The sequence below is a fragment of the Somniosus microcephalus genome, chromosome 6 (assembly GCF_052327205.1).
Source record: "Somniosus microcephalus isolate GS21.2 chromosome 6, FLI_Smic_1.0, whole genome shotgun sequence".
NCBI lineage: Eukaryota > Metazoa > Chordata > Chondrichthyes > Squaliformes > Somniosidae > Somniosus > Somniosus microcephalus.
The window spans coordinates 175,593,445-175,614,709 of record NC_140992.1 but is presented as its reverse complement, the minus strand read 5'-3'; the positions used below and the strand labels follow the sequence as shown (position 1 = coordinate 175,614,709).

The 21,265-nt window shown below is 46.7% G+C and overlaps 1 protein-coding gene across 10 annotated transcripts in view; it reads right to left on the bottom strand.

Annotated features, from left to right (window-relative positions):
* Window positions 1-21,265, bottom strand: part of st3gal2 (ST3 beta-galactoside alpha-2,3-sialyltransferase 2) — a 782,475-nt gene that overhangs the window by 253,221 nt on the left and 507,989 nt on the right. Inside the window, exon 2 of one of the 10 annotated variants that reach the window (XM_085990973.1) lies at window positions 3,859-5,649. The exons of the other annotated variants lie outside the window; for them this stretch is intronic. Within the exon in view, the coding sequence (XP_085847099.1) occupies window positions 4,269-5,198 (930 nt within the window). The 5' untranslated portion in view covers window positions 5,199-5,649 and the 3' untranslated portion in view covers window positions 3,859-4,268. Of the gene's footprint in view, window positions 1-3,858; window positions 5,650-21,265 lie in introns of those variants that run through there. 10 annotated transcript variants of the gene reach the window in all.

The window sequence follows — 21,265 nt, the reverse complement described above, 5'->3', positions numbered from 1 at the left end:
TGGAAGAGGCCTCCCCAGGACACCAACGCAGCCTGGTTGCACATTGCACAGGAGGGCAAAAGCAGGGATGTCATCAGGGGTCCCTGGCTGCAGTGGCGCCAACCTTTCAATGATCTCAATGGATCATGAAACGTTACTGCAAAGCCACACTCAACCTCACCCTGCTGTGCCACTCAACACATGCCCATCACTCTGCCTTCACTACCCTACTCCTGCACATCCTTACTCACACCAACATACCTTGCAGCTCCACTCATCCCTCTCTATCTACATTATCAGTTCCCCATCTCACTCACCACCCCTCACACTCAACCATATCCTACTGCAAGCATATTAACTGACAACACACAGGGTAGGCACTTGAGAGGTTTAGCCAATGCCCATGTGAAGTTTCTGGTAATGTGTTGTCATAGTGAAATCTATATTTTCAACACTGCCCCTTATTGGACAGATCTGTGCGTACCTTGAGAAGTGTCTTACTGAGTTCCAGTGAATGTTGAGACATAACTCCCCCACCCCCGCTATAGTGATGAGTGTGCATGGAATGGCTTGGACATTAAAGGGATGCTTCACGGTGCTGGTGTGGGACGTTGTCAACCTGGCGCATCATGTAGCATCCAGGGTTTACAGCATCAAGTGAAGTAAATCTGGCCATGGTGATGCCATCGCTGGCCTACCGGGCAGCAATGTTGTCAGGGGCTGATGGCCTGTGTCCTGTACAGCATCAGGTGATGGCGGAGAAGTTTGGTGTTGTTGTTGGTGCTGCTGGTGTGCCTGGTGATGTTGGTGTTGGGGCTGAGTGTGGAAGGAATCAGAGGAGCAAGGTGAGATAGTTTCTAAGGCACTGATGTTGCTGCAATAGATGTCAGCTGCAGGTGAGATGACAGAAGTGTACGAAAAGCTGATATTTAAAGATATTTAGCAGATGAGAATCATATATGTATAACTTTAAGTGTAGCCACTGACCAAAAAATATTACCCATAATTACTCCTGGGTAACTAGAAATCTAAGACTTGTTCAAAATGAAGCTGCAGACAGTTCAAAAGCAGTTTTGACTAAGTTTTGATAACAAACAGCCACAGGCTGCAAGTGAAGGTCAAATCATTAAATTGCTAAGAAAAAACATATTACAGTATAATGCTGTTAGAACTTAGAATTCGCTTAACAAAACGAATTGCAACAATATTTAAAGGATAATTAGTATAAATTCCAATAAATGAGAGAGATCATGGAAGTTAAGGTATTTATCTGGTAGATTAAAGTGAGATAGTTTGGATACATCAAGACTAGTGAAACAGCGCTGAACTGGGCTGGGCCTTTGGTGTAGAGAAAGGCCTTGTACTGCGTGAAGCTAGAAATGAAAGAGATAAAGTAAAACCAATGGGGTGAAAAGCTATAAACAAGATAACACGACAGCGGAACAGGGTTAATGGAAATATACTGGAAAAGGAGTGGCCAGGTTACTAGCCTTAACCTGAGTGATAATGGTATTTTGACCATTAGAACCAATTAAAAAAAGTGATTTTGTTAAAGACCATATATGGACAATGGCCAACCAAACTGTTGATAAGGAATGGGTTAAAACCTCGATATTCAAAGAACAGTTTCACAGAGTTTTGCTGCGAAGATAAGGAATAGACCTGCGACGACGTTGCCTGTGTCCGAAGGGCTCCAGAAACCAAGGGCTGCGAGCTATTCGTTACTATCGCCTAATGTTAAGTATTGATTACGCTGTAAACTTAATAAATCTGATCTATTGCTCAAACATACTGGCTGCTGCCTTTTTGTGTCTTGTCCAAGAACTCTGAGTGGTCATACCGACTGACTCACAGAAGCAATCTGTCAATGGTGAGAGAGGTTGTTCCAATGAGGTGGCACTGGACATACAGTTGGCTCTAAACTCTTGCAAGCTAAAGAAATCTCTATATGTCTTACAAATGCAGTGACCAATAGTTTCTGCACTCTGAAACTGACCATCTACAACATGGCATCCTTTGCACCACTTCTGCAGCTCTCAGCTTATCAGAAGAATGAGAGGGGATCTCATTGAAATTTATAAAATTCTGACAGGACTGGACAGATTAGATGCAGGAAGGATGTTCCCGATGGTCGGGGAGTCCAGAGCCAGGGGTCACAGTCGAAGGATAAGGGGTAAGCCATTTAGGACAGAAATGAGGAGGAACTTCTTCACCCAGAGAGTGGTGAACTTGTGGAATTCTCTAGCACAGAAGGCAGTTGAGGCCAATTCATTAAATATATTCAAGAAGGAGTTGGATATATTTCTTAAGGCTAAAGGGATCAAGGGATATGGGGAGAAAGCAGGGACAGGGTACTGAATTTGGATGATCAGCCATGATCTCACTGAATGACGGAGCAGGCTTGAGGGGCCGAATGGCCTACTCCTGCTCCTATCTTCTATGTTTCTATACATCAGAGCAGACTCAACTCATGCCAAGGTGAGCTGGCGTGTTCCCCGAGCACGTAAAATTGGAAGGAAGCCTCAAAATACCATTAAATTGGCTCTCAGCAAGCCATTTAATGACCTGAATTGTCTCCCCCGCCGCTTGGTGTCGGGTCAGTTCTCCGCTGACAGACCCGACACATGGGAGACTCGCGTGGAGGCGGGTTGACAGCGGGTTTCCTACCCACTGTCAATCTTTGCTATTTTGACAGCGGACCTGCCTCCAAACCCGCCCTCTGAGCACTGGCAAAATCAAGCCCTGTAACTCCCTAGTTGTTTGGAAAATACTTTGGTCTCATCAACTGAACCATGGGATCTATTTTTCTGGGGCAGGGGGAGTGTGGGGGGGGGTGGCGGGGGGAGCGTATGTTAATGCAGGTAGTGTGTGCTCGGTACGATCAAAAGATAGTCCTCAATGGATTTTGCTGCAATTTAAAATCTGAATACCTCTTAATCAAGAAATGAAACGTTTTTCTTCATGCAGAGAACCTAAATTAGAATTAATCACAGCTCCAGTGTTAACCTACATGTTCCTTTCAGAAGCCGACAGACCTGCTGTGTATTTCTAACATTTTTATTTTTATAATACAAGTTGAAATCACGCTGAGCAATATTTTATTATCAAATCTGTTAATACACGTACAAAATCTCTGCCTGGTAATTTAATGGATGTGTTAACCCATTGGTTAAAATAGCAGACAAAGGAATTTCATATGGAACCTTTAATGGATTTGTTACCAATATTGCACAGATAATTTCAAACTCCAGATTTCAACAGAACAGGAATAGGCCATTCAGCCCCTAGAGCTTGTTCCCCCCATCAATGAGAACATTTCCAACATTTCTATTTATTTTTAAAAATAAGTCTGTGCTATTTTTTAACATGAGTATGATATATTCAGAATTATGATGATGTAAGTATGTTTAGTTTGGATCAGTTGGCAGCACTCTAACCTCTGAGTCAAAAGGTTGTGGGTTCAATCCCCACTCCAGGACTTGAGCATATAATCCATGCTGACATTTCACTGCAGTACTGAGGGAGTGCTGCACTGTCAGAGGTGCAGTTTTATGGATGAATCATTAAACTGAGGCCCTGTCTTTCCTCCTCAGGTGGGTGTAGAAATATCTCATGGCACTATTTGAAGAAGAGCAGGAAGTACCCCTGGTGTCCTAACCAACAGTCATCTCTCAACCAATACCATTAAAAATAGATTAACAGGTTTTTTACCTCATTTATTGTTCATGGGAAATTTGGGGGCCGCATTTCTCCATGTAACAACAGTGACTACACTTCAAAAATCATGAATTGTCTGTGAATCACTTTGCGACGTCCTGAGGACGTGAATGCAAGTCCTTTCCTTCTTTATTAAAATGTAAAAAGTCACACAACACCAGGTTATAGTCCAACAGTTTTATTTGAAATCACAAGCTTTCGGAGCGCTGCTCCTTCATCAGGTGAAGTGGAGAGATGCATAAAGACACAGATTATATAGTCAGAGAATAATGCCAGATGATTACAGGTAATCTTTCTAACTGCCATTTATCACACCTCGGCAGAGAGATAATCACAGCAATCACAGGTATGAAAGGTGTCCAAACAGGTTAGTCAGGAAAACATTACATCAAAGACCAATGAGGTGGGGTCACAAGGGGTCAAATGTTGCAGATGCTGGGGTCTGTATGAAAAACAAAAAACAGACGAAAAAACATTTTTTTTGCTGGAAATCACAGCAGGTCCGGCCGCGTCTGTGTAGAGAGAACAAGCCAACGACGACTCGAGCCTGGATGACCCTATGTCAGGTGGAGTTACATGTAGCATGACATGAACCCAAGATCCCGGTTGAGGCCGTCCTCATGAGTGCGGAACTTGGCTATCAGTTTCGGCTCTACGATTTTGCGTTGTCGTATGTCTCGAAGGCCGCCTTGGAGAATGTTTACCCGAAGATCGGAGGCTGAATGTCCTTGACTGCTGAAGTGTTCCCCAACTGGGAGGGAACACTCCTGCCTGGCGATTGTTGCGCAGTGTCCGTTCATCCGTTGTCGCAGCGTCTGCATGGTCTCGCCGATGTACCATGCTCCGGGGCATCCTTTCCTGCAACGTATGAGGTAGACAAGGTTGGCCGAGTCACATGAGTATGTACCATGTACCTGGTGGGTGGTGTCCTCACGTGTGATGATGGTATCTGTGTTGATGATCTGGCATGTCTTGCAGAGGTTGCCGTGGCAGGGTCGTGTGGTGTCGTGGTCGCTGTTCTCCTGAAAGCTGGGTAATTTGCTGCGAACGATGGTCTGTTTGAGGTTAGGCGGCTGTTTGAAGGCGAGTAGTGGAGGCGTGGGGATGGCCTTAGAGAGGTGTTCATCGTCATCGATGACATGTTGAAGGCTGCGAAGAACATGGCGTAGTTTCTCCACTCCGGGGAAGTACTGGATGACGAAGGGTACTCTGTTGGTTGTGTCCCGTGTTTGTCTTCTGAGGAGGTCTATGCGATTTTTTGCTGTGGCCCGTCGGAACTGTCGATCAACGAGTCGAGCGTCATATCCCGTTCTTACGAGGGCGTCTTTCAGCGTCTGTAGGTGTCCATCGCGTTCCTCCTTGTCTGAGCAGATCCTGTGTATTCGCAGGGCTTGTCCATCGTCAACTTGTCCGACCACACCCTTCAACCAGACGAAATTGAAGTTCTCAGCCGAGGGCATCTCCACACCATCTTTATTAAAAGGTATGGAATGGTGGAACATGGGTCCTGCCAATGCTGCAAGCTCCTGATCCCTAGCACAACCATTGGCGAAGCCTCTTCCCGCAAAGGGTGCGAGTAGCAGAGAGTGCCGTTGAGAGTTTGGGTGAGTGAGAGAGCTAGGGTGAGTGGGGTGTTAGGTGCTGTTTCTGTTTTGTTTCTGCCTTGTTTTTCCTGCCAGCCTCAGGATTAGCAGACAACACGGAGGCGGAGCAGCGAGGCATGGCCCAGTCGAGGCAGCCGAGAGCAGCAGCGGGTGTCGAGTCGAGCCGCACCAGCGAGGCGAGGCAGCCTAAACAGGCTCCACAGGCAACATTCCAAGGGGAGGTCAGAATTCAAAAGTGACATCACAGCCAAGCTGGTAGGTGATTGGCTGGTTGGTGAGTACTTTTCCTTCCCTTTTAAGCCTTTATAAGTTGGTAAGTTCAATTAAATAGAGGTGTGATATTCATCATCTAGAATCGGGACAGAGGGTATTTAAAAATAATAATCATAAATTTAATTAATTACATAGAATGGGAGAGCAGGTGATGTGTTACTGCTGCAATATGTGGAAGCTGGTGGACACCATTGATATTCACAGTGATCACATGTGCAGTAAGTGCTGGATGCTCGAGGAACTCCGGCTCCGTGTTGATGAGCTGGAATCCGAGCTTCAAACACTGCGACACATCAGGGAGGGGGAGAGTTACCTGTACTCTGTGTTCCAGGAAGTAGTCACACCAATTAGATTAACTAATTCAGATGTAGTCCGTGGTCAGGGACAGGAGGGTGTGACTATGAGTGAGGCAGGTACAGAGATCCAGGAGGTAGTGGAGGAGCCGCAGCGCTTGCTCTTGTCCAACAGGTTCGAGGCTCTTCCTCCCTGTGGGGACGGGAATGGGGACTGCAGGGAGGATGAGTAACCTGGCCACAGCACCGTGGAATGAGGGGCCATTCAAGTGGGGGGAGTAAAAAGAAATGTTGTACTGGTAGGGGATAGTATCATTCGGGGGATAGATAGGGTTCTTTGCAGCCGAGAGCGAGAGTCCCGAAAGTTGTGTTGCCTGCCTGGTGCCAGGGTTAAGGACATCTCCTCTGGGCTGGAGAGAAACTTGGAGTGGGAGGGGGAGGATCCAGTTGTCGTGGTCCATGTTGGTACCAACGACATAGATAGGACAAGGAAAGAGGCTCTGCTGAGGGAGTATGAGCAGCTAGGAGCCAAATTAAAAAGCAGAACCACAAGGGTAATAATCTCTGGATTATTACCTGAGCCACGAGCAAATTTGGCTAGGGTAAATAAAATTAGAGAGTTAAATGCGTGGCTCAAAGACTGGTGTGGGAGAAATGGGTTTTGCTTCTTGGGACACTGGCACCAGGACTGGGACAGGAGAGAGCTATTCCGTTGGGACGGACTTCACTTGGCCAGTGCTGGGACTAGAATCCTGGTGAATCGAATAACTAGGGCTGTAGAGAGGCTTTAAACTAATTAGTGGGGGGGGAGGTTTCAAGAGCGAAAAATAAAAATGTCAGCGGAAAAGGCAATAGAGCAAGGTAGCAGTGGGGGAATTAAAAACCAGAGCATGTCAGGAAGGGACAGAATATATAAAGATAAAGGTAAAGTAGTAAAGGGGGTAAAAGCAGGAATAAATTGTCACAAAACATATTTAAAAGTTCTTTATCTGAATGCACGCAGCATTCGTAACAAAATAGACGAGTTGACGGTACAAATAACTACACATACGTATGATCTGGTGGCCATTACGGAGACATGGCTGCAGGGTGACCATGACTGGGAACTAAACATCCAGGGGTATTTGACTATTAGGAAGGACAGACAGGAAGGAAAGGGAGGTGGGGTGGCTGTGTTAATAAAGGATGGAATCACTGCAATAGTGAGAAATGATATTGGGTCAAAGGATCAGGACAGTGAAACGGTTTGGGTGGAGATAAGGAATAATAAGGGGAAAAAGTCACTAGTGGGCGTAGTCTATAGGCCTCCTAACAGTTGCAACTCTATTGGTCGGAGTATAAATCAGGAAATAGTTGGGGCTTGAAATAAGGGAACAGCTATAATCATGGGAGATTTTAACTTTCATATTGACTGGACAAATCAAATTGGGCAGGGCAGCCTTGAGGAAGAGTTCATAGAGTACATTAGGGATGGGTTCCTTGAGCAGAATGTTACTGAACCAACCAGGGGGCAGGCAATCTTAGATCTGGTCCTGTGTAATGAGACAGGATTAATAAAAAATGTCCGAGTAAAGGATCCCCATGGAATGAGTGACCATAACATGGTTGAATTCCAAATTCAGTTGGAGGGGGAGAGAGTTGGATCTCAAACCAGCGTACTAAGCTTAAATAAAGGAGACTATGAAGGTATGAGAGCAGAGTTGACTAAAGTGGACTGGGAAAATAGATTAAGGTGTAAGACGGTACATGAGCAGTGGTGTACATTCAAGGAGATATTTCACAACTTTCAAGAAAAATATATTCCACTGAGGAAAAAGGGACGTAAAAGAAAAGACAGCCATCCGTGGCTAAGTAAAGTAATAAAGGATAGTATCCGACTGAAAACAAGGGCATATAAAGTAGCCAAATCTAGTGGGAGGATAGAAGATTGGGAAGCATTTAAAAGCCAGCAAAGAATAACTAAAAGATTAATTAAGAAAGAGAAGATAGATTATGAAAGTAAACTAGCAAAAAATATAAAAACAGATAGCAAAAGTGTTGTATCCGTGTGTTAATGGAGACACGGAATGCAGGAGTTGGTTTAACAGGTGTTTACTGAACAAACTCTGGAGGTGAACTAAAAGATACAAGACACTATACAGGCATATATACCCGAGTGGTCACTACCGGTATTACAGTACACAGGGGCTCTTAAAGGTACATACACTACAATTCCTCCCCTTTTAGATAATTAGTACATCACATTTTAAGTAATCATTAATTAACATGTTTAGAAGAACAATAATCTACACATTTGCTGCAGTTAATCAATTATAAGTCAGTCTCTCTGGAGGCTTCCTGACTCGGTCCGGATAACGCCTCGGTGGTGTAGTAGTTTTCGGTGGTGTAGTAGGTTCTTTTGGCAAGGTCGATTCGGCTTGAATGCCAGTGTCGGGTTCATCTGGTTCCAGTATCACCGGATCGGAGGTAGATACTATGGGTATCTCTGCTTCATCATTAGGCGTATAGAGTTGTGGTGTAGGTTGTCCCTTTTCGGATGACTCTATGATCTGGTCAGCATGGCGCCTTATTATGCTTTCTCCAATGTCCACGGTATACATCAGCGGTCCTAGTCATGTGCAAATAGTTCCAGGCTGCCATTTCTCGGTACGGTAGACCCGGGCCAAAACTTGTTGACCTATCTGGAAGGTTCTAGTTGGCCTTTCATTCATGCCTTGAAATTGCCGGTTCTCTACGTCCCTTCTGATGTTTGGCTTGATCAAATCCAGCCGGCATCTTAGTCTTCTATTGAAAAACATCATGGCGGGAGTTTGGTTTGGAACCACATGTGTTGCATTCCTGTACGCAAACAAGAAGTTATCTACCTTATGTTGTAGATTGATGTCTTCATTACCCATGGCCTTTATGGCCTTCTTGAAGGTCTGGACAAACCTTTCAGCTAATCCATTGGTGGCGGGATGGTATGGGGCGGACGTGTAGTGCTTAACCCCATTGTTTTTTAAGAACTTCCTGAATTCTTCGGACACAAATTGCGGTCCATTATCAGAACAGATCTGTTCAGGCAGCCCATTCCTGGCAAATATGGTCCTTAATACTGTGATGGTTTTTTCCGTGGTGGTGGAGGACATCTTTATTACCTCCGGCCACTTGGAGTGTGCATCCACCGCGATTAAGAACACTGAGTCCATAAATGGACCAGCAAAGTCGATATGTACCCTTTGCCATGGAGATGAGGGCCACTCCCATGGATGTAGAGGGGCTTGTGGTGGGGCGTTTTGGACCTTCTGGCATCCTAGACAGCTCTTGGTCATTTCTTCGATGTCTCCATCGATACCTGGCCACCACACAAACGCTCTGGCTAGGTTCTTCATTTTCACTCCACCCAGATGCCCCTCGTGAAGCTCCTTTAGCACTTTATCCTGGAGTTTGGGTGGAATCACCACTCTGGATCCACACATCAAGGTTCCTCGGCACACTGACAGCTGTTCTCTTCTTTGCGAGAATGCTGGCAACAGTGGTTCGCCATGTGCTGGCCATCCCTTCACCGTTCAATCGTAGACTCGTGAGAGAGCCGGGTCATTTCTCGTTTCCTTTTCAATGGTAGAATTTGTTACTGGTAGACATTCCACCATGGTAGAGTGGAACATCTCCACTAGGTCCACTGTAGGTGCCTCTTCTACCGTTGGCAATGGTGGCGCGATAAACCGTCAGCATTCCCATGCTGTTTTGATCCTTTGTGTTCTATGTCATATTGGTGTGCCTCTAGGAAAAGGGACCACCTCTGTAGCCTTTGCGCTGTCATAATGGGAACGCCCTTTTTAGGGTTGAATATGGAGACGAGGGGTTGATGGTCAGTCAACAAGGTAAATTTTTGTCCATGTAGGTAATGGTTGAATTTCTTCACTCCCCACACCAGGCTGAGTGCTTCCCTGTCGATCTGGGCATAGTTACGCTCAGCTGAGTTCAATGAGCGTGACGCAAAAGCTATCGGCCGCTCCGAGCCATCAGGGAATCTATGCGATAATACCGCTCCTATGCCGTAAGGGGATGCATCGCATGCCAGTCTGATTGGCAGTGATGGGTTGCAATGAGCCAACACTTCCTTGGACGTGATCAAGCCTTTGCATTTATGGAAGGCACGTTTACAGTCTTCGCTCCATTTCCAAATTACTCCCGTTTGTAGCAGTGCGTTAAGAGGGTGCAGAACAGTTGACAAGTTCGGTAAAAATTTATGATAGTAATTTATCAATCCCAGGAACGACCTTAATTGTGAGACATTTTCAGGTGCTGGGGCTTTTATGACCGCTTCAATTTTTTCAGGTGACTTATGCAACCCTTCTTCGTTAATTATATGGCCACAATATATTTGTTTCTGGAAAAATTCGCACTTGGGGCGATTTGCTCATAGGCCCCGTTCTCTCAGCCTAGTGAGCACCTGCTCCAAATTGGCAAGGTGCTCGTTGTCGTTTTCTCCTGTTACAAGGATGTCATCTAGGTAGCATTGAGTCCCCGGAATCCCTTGCAGGACTTGCTCCATAGCTCTTTGCCAGATAGCTGGAGCTGATGCTACTCCGAAAACCAGTCGATTGTACTGGTACAGGCCTTTGTGTGTGTTTATCGTGAGATACTTTTTAGAGGCGTCCTCAACCTCCATCTGTAGATATGCCTGTGCCAAGTCAATTTTGGTGAAACGTTTCCCTCCGGATAGTGAGGCGAAAATATCTTCTATCCTCGGAAGAGGATACTGTACCGTGTGAAGGACCGGGTTTACAGTCACCTTGAAGTCCCCACAGATGCGAATTTTTCTCTGTTCTTCAGATTTATCATTATTCAATGTTTTCTTCATGACCGGGACGATGGGTGTTGCCCACTCGCTCCAATCTACCTTGGATAACGCGCCTGCCTTTTCCAAATTCTCCAGCTCTGCCTCGACTGCTGGACGAATTGCGTATGGCACCGGCCTTGCCTTAAAAAACTTGGGAATTGCCGCATCTTCCACTTTTATTGAGGCGGTGACGCCTTTCAAGGTTCCTAGTTCCTGTTGAAACACTTCTTTGGCGTTGGTCAAGAAGTCTTTTAATCGTTCAGGTATGACGTCATCATCATTTTCTTTCTTACTGGTCACCGTCAGTGCCTGAATGGAGTGCCAGTCTAAACGTATCTTCCTGATCCATTCACGTCCCAACAGCGGTGGACCACCATCTTGCAGAATGTATAAATACAACTTCTGTATTTCCTTGCCGTTGTACACAACAGGCACCCTTATTTTCCCTCTGGGGTATACTTTCTGCCCCGTATATGTCTTCAAGATAATGGATGTGTCTTTCAAAGGTATATGCGGAAATAGCCGCTCGTAATCCCGTCGACTTATGACGGTCAGAGCTGATCCTGTATCTAGCTCCATTTTAACTGGGGACCCCGCTATCGTGAGGGTAACCCAAATGGTCTGGTAATCTTCTTTGGCAATTACATTATGTAATTTGAGACAGCTTAGTTTCTTGTTTCCGGAGTCGCTATCGCTCTTCTGGTCTTCGGAGCTACTGTCCGTCATCATTTGTACCTTTCTGTACTTTTCCTTATTGATTTTTTTTCTGTCAGTGGATTTTTTTGTTTCCAGATCGGCATACACGTGCAATGTGTCCCATCTTTCCGCATTGCCTGCATGCTTTGTCCTTGAACCAGCAGTCCCTCTGGTCATGGGTGGATCTGCCGCAGCGATAACATCTCTCGAAACCCCGTGTCATTTCATGGGTGCCGAAGTCCTGTGGCTTTTGCTGTATCTCTGCAGCTCCTCTTGCTGCTGCTTCGTATGATACAGCCACACTGAAAGCCTTGTCCAGTGTCAAATCTTTCTCAGAAAGTAGCCTTTTCTGTGTTCCTTCACTTAGGAGACCGCAGATGAATTTGTCTCGTAGAGAATCTGCCAGTCCTGCCCCGAATTGGCAGTGCTTTGACAGCTTTCTTAATTCGGTGAGGTAATCAGCGTTACTTTCATTCTTGTGCTGATTCCTCCTGAAGAATTTGAATCGTTCCACTATCAGCAGTGGTGTTGGGTTTGAGTGCTCCTGTAGGGTATCAACAATCTCCTTAAAATTCTTGTCCATCGGTTTGGCTGAAGTGATTAAGTTTCGTAACAGCCCGTATGTCCTTGCGCCCATCAGATTTAGAAGTACCGATGCCTTTTTATCATCCTCTACTTCATTCGCTGTGCAATATACCTCCACTCTTTCCACATGTGGTCCAATCCTCTATATCACTATCGAAAGCAGTAATATCGCCAGTCTTAGGCATCCTGAAAATCAAAAATGGCGCCTCCTGCGCTTTCCTTTCTTCCCTGCCGAGAAAAAAATGGCGCCTCCCACGCTTTCCCGCCACTGCCGCTGCTGACAACGCTGTTCTCCGCAGTTTTTATTTACACAGATATTTTTAATAGTTGGAGACTCGTTCCTGCCGGACTCTCTGGGACTTTTCCCTCCCTCTGCTTGGTCCGAACGCCGACCTGCTTTGCAGCGCCGGCCGTCTCCCGAGTGCTCCACCCTCCGTCTCTGTTTGCCTCCGCCTTCCGACTCGCTGCTCGGCCCCCCTGCAGAGCCACCCGATCGAGCCCCAGCCCGCCGACCAGGAAGGATCAGTGCAGTACCTGCCACCAGCCCGGCTAGCTGGTGAAACCACAGTTTTTTTTTTTTTCTTTTTTTTCTTCGACCTTCGTCTGAGGAATCGATCTCCTTGAGGTGCTGCCGAATTGCAGGTAAGTCCGTTTCCAATTCGTCGCCACTGTTGTATCTATCCGTGTGTTAATGGAGACACGGAATGCAGGAGTTGGTTTAACAGGTGTTTACTGAACAAAGTCTGGAGGTGAACTAAATGATACAAGACACTATACAGGCTTATATACCCGAGTGGTCGCTACCGGTATTACAGTACACAGGGGCTCTTAAAGGTACGTACAGTACAAAAAGTTTCTACAGTTATATAAAAAGAAAAAGGGTGGCTAAAGTGAATGTTGGTCCCTTAGAGGACGAGACCGGGAAATTAGTGGTGGGGTACATGGAGTTGGCAGAAACGCTGAACAAATATTTTGTATCAGTCTTTACAGTAGAGGACACTAAAAATATCCCAACACTGGACAAACAGGGGGCTATAGGGGTGGAGGAGCTAAACACGATTAAAATCACTAAGGAGATGGTACTCGGTAAGATAATGGGACTTAAGGTGGATAAATCCCTGGACCTGATGGCTTACATCCACTCCCTGGATTCAGGAAAGGTCCCAGCAGATTGGAAAACTGCTAATGTAACGCCCTTATTTAAAAAGGGAGGTAGACAAAAGGCTGGAAACTATAGACCAGTTAGCCTAACATCTGTGGTTGGTAAAATGTTAGAGTCCATTATTAAGGAAGCAGTAACAGGACATTTGGATAAGCATAATTTAATCGGACAAAGTCAGCATGGTTTTATGAAGGGGAAGTCATGTTTGACAAATTTGCTCGAATTCTTTGAGGATGTAACAAACAGGGTGGATAACGGTGAACCAGTGGATGTGGTGTATTTGGACTTCCAAAAGGCATTTGACAAGGTACCACACAAAAGATTACTGCACAAGATAAAAAATCACGGGATTGGGGGTAATACAGGTACACTGGCCTAGAAATTCAGTAAGGCCCCGCCAGGTCTTTAGCGCCCGAAATTTAGCGCTCGCCCGGATTCCCGTAGCGCCCGCCTGAAATTCAGTTGCGACGGGCCAAGACGGAGGCGGGCGCTATTGCAGGGTTTGGCCGCCTCGCTTGGGGCGATGAAAGTCTATTTCAGGCGTCCAGCTGCCGCTGCGCCACCCGATGCGGTGCGGCAGGCTGGGGTACTGCAGGCCTCCTCCTTCTCTTAAGGAGGAGCTGCCTGCAGCCGTGAGATCGCCGCTGGATTCCCCCGGCAAATGAGCCCGGCACCACGGAGAAGTGCCGGGCTCGCGGGAGTCAGACAGCAATGCCGCGGGGGGGTGGTGCAAGAGTCCGGGGAGGGAGGTGCGGCCATGCGGCCGCCGGGAAAGCGGCCGGCCGCCCCTCCACCTTTATGCGCCGGCCTCTTGGAGCTGCAAGGTCCCGTTTTTCAAACGTTGTTTGCGGCCACTGCGGGCGAGGCGGCCGCAACTGAATTTGGCCTTCGGCACGGAATCGCGTTGGAACCGGGGCGCTGCGCACACCGATGACGTCATCGGTGCCGGCGCAGCGCTACCGGCTAACGCCGCTGTTAGGGACCAACTTAATTTCGGGCACTAAAAAGCTTCCGGCGCAACCCACTCTTTCGCCCCTAAGTGGGCGCAAACGCGACTGAATTTCTAGGCCACTATCCCTTATCCGAAAGCCTTGGGACCAGCTGAGTTTCGGTTTTCGGAATTTTTCGGATTTCAGAAGGTATTATTATAAGACTGGGAAATTTGTATTTAATATAAATTGTAAAAGTTCAGGCTACCTCTTGCGACTGTTCCGTGTCTCATTCCCCTTCCTGCTTCTCTGGAAAGCCGGATATCGGCTGACTCCTACTAAGCTGGCCCGCAAATCAGGTCGGGGGTCGGGTGGGGGCGGAGAAAAGAATATCGGACGGGCCACGGTTCAGGTCGGGGGCTCGGGGGGGGGTCGGGGTCGGGGGGGTCGGGTCGGGGGGAGAAAAGAATATCGGACGGGCCGCTGCAGCTATCGGACGGGCTGCTGTATTGTTGGGTTCACTCTCCCGGTATCTCCTTCGCACTGCCCGGCTCATCCTGCAATCTCCTACCCAGGAGGCAACTCTGTGACCCTCCGCCCTGCTCAGCGTAAGTCGTGCGCCACTCTGGTCATGTCGTGCGCACGACTTACGCTGAACAAAAAAACTTTCGGTTTTTAGAGGTTTTCGGTTTTCGGAAGTTCGGATAAAGGATAGTCTACCTGGATACTGGCATGGGTGGAAGATTGGCTATCTAACAGAAAACAGAGAGTTGGGATAAATGGTTCATTCTCGGGTTGGCAATCAGTAACTAGTGGTGTTCCGCAGAGGTCAGTGCTGGGACCCCAACTCTTTACAATCTATATTAACAATTTAGAGAGGGGACCGAGTGCAACGTATCCAAGTTTGCCGACGATACAAAGATGGGAGGGAAAGCAGTGAGTGAGGAGGACATAAAAAACCTGCAAAAGGACATAGACAGGCTAAGTGAGTGGGCAGAGATTTGGCAGATGGAATATAATATTGGAAAGTGAGGTTATGCACTTTGGCAGAAAAAATCAAAGAGCAAGTTATTATCTAAATGGAGAGAAACTGCAAAGTGCTACAGTACAAAGGGATCTGGGGGTCCTGGTGCATGAAACACAGAAGGTTAGAACGCAGGTACAGCAGGTGATCAGGAAGGCCAATGGAATCTTGGCTTTTATTGCAAGGGGGATGGAGTATAAAAGCAGGGAAGTCTTGCTGCAGTTATACAGGGTGCTGGTGAGGCCACACCTGAAATATTGCGTACAGTTTTGCTTTCCATATTTAAGAAAAGATATACTTGCTCTCGAGGCAGTTCAGAGATGGTTCACTCGGTTGATTCCGGAGATGAGGGGGTTGACTTATGAGGAAAGGTTGAGTAGGTTGGGCCTCTCCTCATTGGAATTCAGAAGAATGAGAGGCGATCTTATCGAAACATATAAGATTGTGAGGGGGCTTGATCGGGTGGATGCGGGGAGGATGTTTCCACTGATGGGTGAGACTAGAACTAGGGGGCATAATCTTAGAATAAGGAGCTGCCGTTTCAAAACTGAGATGAGGAGAAACTTCTTCACTCAGAGGGTAGTAAATCTATGGAATTTGCTACCTCAGAGAGCTGTGGAAGCTGCGACATTAAATAAATTTAAAACAGAGATAGACAGTTTCCTAGCTGATAAGAGAATGAGGGGTTATGGGGAGCGGGCAGGGAAGTGGACGTGAGTCTAGGTTCGGATCAGCCATGATCCTATTGAATGGCGGAGCAGGCCCGAGGGGCCGTATGGCCTACTCCTGCTCCTACTTCTTATGTTCTTATGTTGAGGGCCTGTATATAGCAATATTCAAAGGCAAAACCTCACTGTTGTTATGGGAGGAAGAACAATCACTCAGTTCTGGAAGAGCAGCATACCATTCATGTTCTAGCATGTCATGCACAGGTGATACAACAACAACTTGTATTTATATAGCGCCCTTAACGTAGTAAAACATCCCAAGGCACTTCACAGATGCGTTATCAAACAAAATTTGACACCGAGCCACATAAGAAGATATTAGGACAGCAATGAGGTAGGTTTTAAGGAGTGTCTTACCGGAGGAGAGAGAGGTGGAGAGGTGGAGCGGTTTAGGCTGGGAACTCCAGAGCTTAGGGCCTAGGCAACAGAAGGCACGGCCACCAATGGTTGAGCGATTATAATCAGTGATGCTCAAGAGGTCAGAATTGGAGGAGCGCAGATATCTTGGAGCATTTTAGGGCTGAAGGAAATTACAGAGATAGGGAGGGCTGAGACCATGGAGGGATTTTAAAACAAGGATGAGAATTTTGAAATCGAGGTGTTGCTTAACCGGGAGCCAATGTAGGTCAGCAAGCACAGGGGTGATGGATGAACGGGACTTTGAGTTAGGATACGGGCAGCTGAGTTTTGGGTGAGCTCAAGTTGAGAGGCCGGCCAGGAGAGCATTGGAATAGTCAAGCCTAGAGGTAAGAAAGGCATGGATGAGGGTTTCAGCAGCAGATGAGCTGAGGCAGGGATGGACACAGGAGATGTTATGGAAGTGGAAGTAGACTTCCTTGGTGCTATATAGAGGATATATATAGGCAAAACAGCATGAATGCTTTTGCAACACTAATGTCGTCCCAGCTGTTGGCGACTACGTAATCAGAGCTGAAATAGCTTGAACAATGAGTAGTAACTGGGACAGATCTCAGCTTAAGTACTTACCACTCACAGGCCGGAATTTTCCAGGGGGTCAGCGGGCGGGATCGGAGGCTGGTCGGTTGGGAAAGTGTTTTGTTTTTTTAACAGCGGGTCAGAGCCCCGCTGTCAACCCGTTGCCACATGCCTTTCCCAACGTCTCCTGCTGCTGCATGTTGGGTCTGCTCAGCGATGACAGATCCGACACGCAGCAGCAGGGGACCCAATTAAGCTGATTATTGCCTTGTTGACAGATCATTAATAATACATTTAACCTTACCTTTTCTCTTTAACTGCTCGCCCACAGGGTTCACGCTGTTTGGGGGTCATGTCTCTTAAGCTGAGGCGGGAGTTGAATGGCCATTGAATGAGCTGATTAGTTGACAGTTTGAAATGTGCTATAAAAGCTCCCACCTCACAGCTGTTCACTTTCCAAGCTCAGAAGCTGTTGCTTACTCCATTTAGAACACAGATTGAGCTTTATGCAGGTTGCACGTGTTTGGAGCAAACTCTCTATCCAGTGTCACCTCATTGGAACAACCTCGCTCACCATTGACAGATCGCTTCTGTCATCTCAACTTCACCTGCCATCTATTCCATCAACATGGGTGCCCTTTATACTCTCTCACCTTGGTCCTCAGAATCCCACCACGATCAGCCCCAACACCAGTAGCACCAGGTACACCAGCAGCACCAACAACAACACCAACCTCCCCTGCAATCACCTGATGCTGCACAGGACACAGGGCATCAGCACCCGAGCACATTGCTGCCTGAGAGACCAGGGATGGCCTCACTGTGGCCAGATTTACCTCACTTGGTGTTGTACACCCTGGCTGCCACATGATGCGCCAGGTTGGCACCACCCCACACCAACACCATAAAACATCCCTACAATGCCCAAGCCATTCCTTTCACACTCATCACCATTGTGGGAGGTACTGTTATGCCTCACCATTCACTGTAACTCACTAAGCCACTTCCAAAGGTGCACACAAATCTGTCCAAGAATGCAAAGTGTTGAAAATAAAGGTTTCAATGTTTGACAGCACATTAACAGAAACTTTACATGAACATTGGATGAAACACCCAAGTGCCTAACCTTGTGTGTTATTAATTGGTATGCTTGCACTAGGATGAGTGTAAGTTTGAGGGGTGGCTAGTGAGATGGGGATGTGATAATGTAGATAGAGAGAGAAGGATGGGTGGAGGTGCAAGGTAAGTTAGTGTGAGGATGTGCAGGGGTAGGGTAGGGAAGGCAGAGTGATGGGGATGCGATGAGAGGCACAGCAGGATGAAGGTGAGTGTGGCTTTGTACTAACGTTTTGTGATCTACTGAGATCATTGAAAGGTTTGCGCCATTGCACTCGGGTCCTCCTGAACACATCCCTGCTTGTGAAGGTGGGTAGTGGTGTTCCACAAGGATCAGTGCCGGGACCACTGCTTTCACAATTTACATTAACGATTTAGACTTTGGAATCAAAAACACAATTTCTAAATTTGCGGATGACCCCAAATTGGGGGGGATAGTCAATATCGAGGAGAAATGCAACAAATTACAGGAGGACATTAATAAACTTGCAGAATGGGCAAATAATTGGCAAATTAAGTTCAACACAGATAAATGTGAGGTGTTACATTTAGGAAAAATAGGGAGGTCACTTATTACTTGGAGGGTGCGAGTTTAGGTGGGGTAGAGGAACAAAGGGATCTCGGATTACAAATACACAAATCACTAAAAGTTGCGGCACAGGTTAGCAAGGCCATTAAAAAAAGCAAACCAAGCATTAGGGTTTATTTCTAGAGGGATAGAATTGAAAAGTAGGGAAGTTATGCTAAACCTGTATCGAACCTTGGTTAGACCACACTTGGAGTACTGCGTTCAGTTCTGGTCGCCATATTATAGAGGCACTGGAGAGGGTGCAGAGAAGATTTACAAGGATGATACCAGAAATTCGAGGGTATAAATATCAGGAAAGGATGAACAGGCTGGATCTCTTTTTTCTTGAAAAAAGGCCGAGGGTGACCTAATAGAGGTCTTTAAAATTATTGATAGAGTGGATACAGAGAGAATGTTTCCACTTGTGGGGATGAGCATAACTAGAGGCCATCAATATAAGATAGTCACCAAGAAATCCAATAGGGAATTCAGAAGAAAATCTTTACCCAAAGAGTGGTGAGAATGTGGAACTCGCTACCACAGGGAGTGGTTGAAGCGAATAGTATAGAAGCATTTAAGGGGGAGGCTGGATAAGCATATGAGGGAGTAGAGAATAGAGGGTTATGCTGATAGATTTAGATGAGGAAAGATGGGAGGAGGCTCGAGTGGAGCATAAACACTGGCATGGACTGATTGGGCCGAATGGCCTGTTTCTGTGCCGTATCGCCTATGTAATCCTACATGCCCTCCTGTGCAATGTCCAACCAGGCTGTCTTGGTCTCCTGGGGAGGTCTCTTCCACCCATCGGAAGGGAAGAGGACTTCCCTGCGTGCTCTGACTCCCTCCATAAGGATGTCTGTGCAGTGATTGTCAGTGTTTGCAGCACCTCAATGCTGTAGAATACTGACAGCACAAATGTCAAAAGAAAGTTGGCCACGGTCACTTTAAGGGAACCGGCTGATGACGCGTCATGAAATGATGTCACCAGACCCACTTCCTCTAATTGGATTGACAAACGCGCTAGAAAGTCATTTTGGACAGTGGGATGGAGCCAGCAGCGGGGTTGGGACCTGCCACCGACATCGCCTGCCGCGGACCCGCCGAGGTAAGTAAAGTCGCGGCCATCGCCTTTACCACAAGAGATACCTTCCCATTTTATTTGTAGGGAAATGGTGTTAAGCAAATTGACGGGATTGAAGGCCGATAAATCCCCAGGGCCTGATAATCTACATCCTAGGGTACTTAAGGAAGTGGCCCTAGAAATAGTAGATGCATTGCTGGTCATCTTCCAAAATTCTATAGATTCTGGAACAGTTCCCATTGATTGGAGGGTAGCTAATGTTACCCCACTATTCAAAAAAGGTGGCAGAGGGAAAACGGGGAATTATAGACCGGTAAGCCTGACATCGGTAGTGGGGAAAATGCTCGAGTTCATTATAAAAGATGTAATAGCAGAGCACTTGCAAAACAGTGACAGGATCGGACAAAGTCAACATGGATTTACAAAAGGTAAATCGTGCTTGACTAATCTACTGGAATTTTTTGAGGATGTAACTGGTAGAATAGATAAGGGAGAACCAGTGGATGTGGTGTATTTGGACTTTCAGAAGGCTTTCGATAAGGTCCCGCATAAGAGATTAGCATGTAAAGTTAAAGCACATGGGATTGGGGGCAAGGTACTGACTTGGATAGAGAACTGGCTGGCAGACAGGAAGCAAAGAGTTGGAATAAACGGCTCTTTTTCCGAGTGGCAGGCAGTGACTAGTGGGGTACCGCAGGGATCGGTGCTAGGACCCCAGCTATTCACAATATATATTAATGATCTAGATGAGGGAACTAGATGTAATATCTCCAAGTTTGCAGATGACACAAAGCTGGGTAGGCGTGTGTGCTGTGAGGAGGATGCCGAGAAACTCCAGTATGATTTGGACAGGTTGGGTGATTGGGCAGATGCATGGCAGATGCAGTATAATGTGGATAAATGCGAGGTTATCCACTTTGGTGGCAAAAATAGAAAGGCAGATTATTATCTGAATGGCAATAGATTGGGAGAAGGGGAAGTGCAACGAGACCTGGGTGTCCTTGTGCACCAGTCGCTGAAGGTAAGCATGCAGGTGCAGCAGGTGGTTAAGAAGGCAAATGGTATGTTGGCCTTCGTAGCAAGAGGATTCGAGTACAGGAGTAAGGATGTCTTGCTGCAGTTGTACAGGGCCTTGGTGAGACCACACCTTGAGTATTGTGTACAGTTTTGGTCGTCTTATCTGAGGAAGGATGTTCTTGCCATGGAGGGAGTGCAGTGAAGATTCACCAGACTGATACCTGGGATGGCAGGAATGGCGTATGAGGAGAGATTGGGTCGATTGGGCTTATACTCGCTGGAGTTTAGAAGAATGAGAGGGGATCTCATTGAAACTTATAAAATTCTAAAAGGACTAGACAGATTAGATGCAGGAAGGATGTTCCCGATGGCGGGGGAGTCCAGAACCAGGGGTCACAGTCTAAAGATAAGGGGTAAGCCATATAGGACAGAGATGAGGAGGAATTTCTTCACCCAGAGAGTGGTGAACCTGTGGAATTCTCTACCACAGAAGGCAGTTGAGGCCAATTCATTAAACATACTCAAGAAGGAGTTAGACATATTTCTTAAGGCTAAAGGGATCAAGGGATATGGGGAGTAGGGAGGGACAGGGTACTGAGTTTGGATGATCAGCCATGATCTCATTGAATGGCGGAGCAGGCTCGAGGGGCCAAATGGCCTACTCCTGCTCCTATCTTCTATGTTAAGAGACACTGAAAACTGAAAATATTCCCTAGACGCCATTTGTTAAAT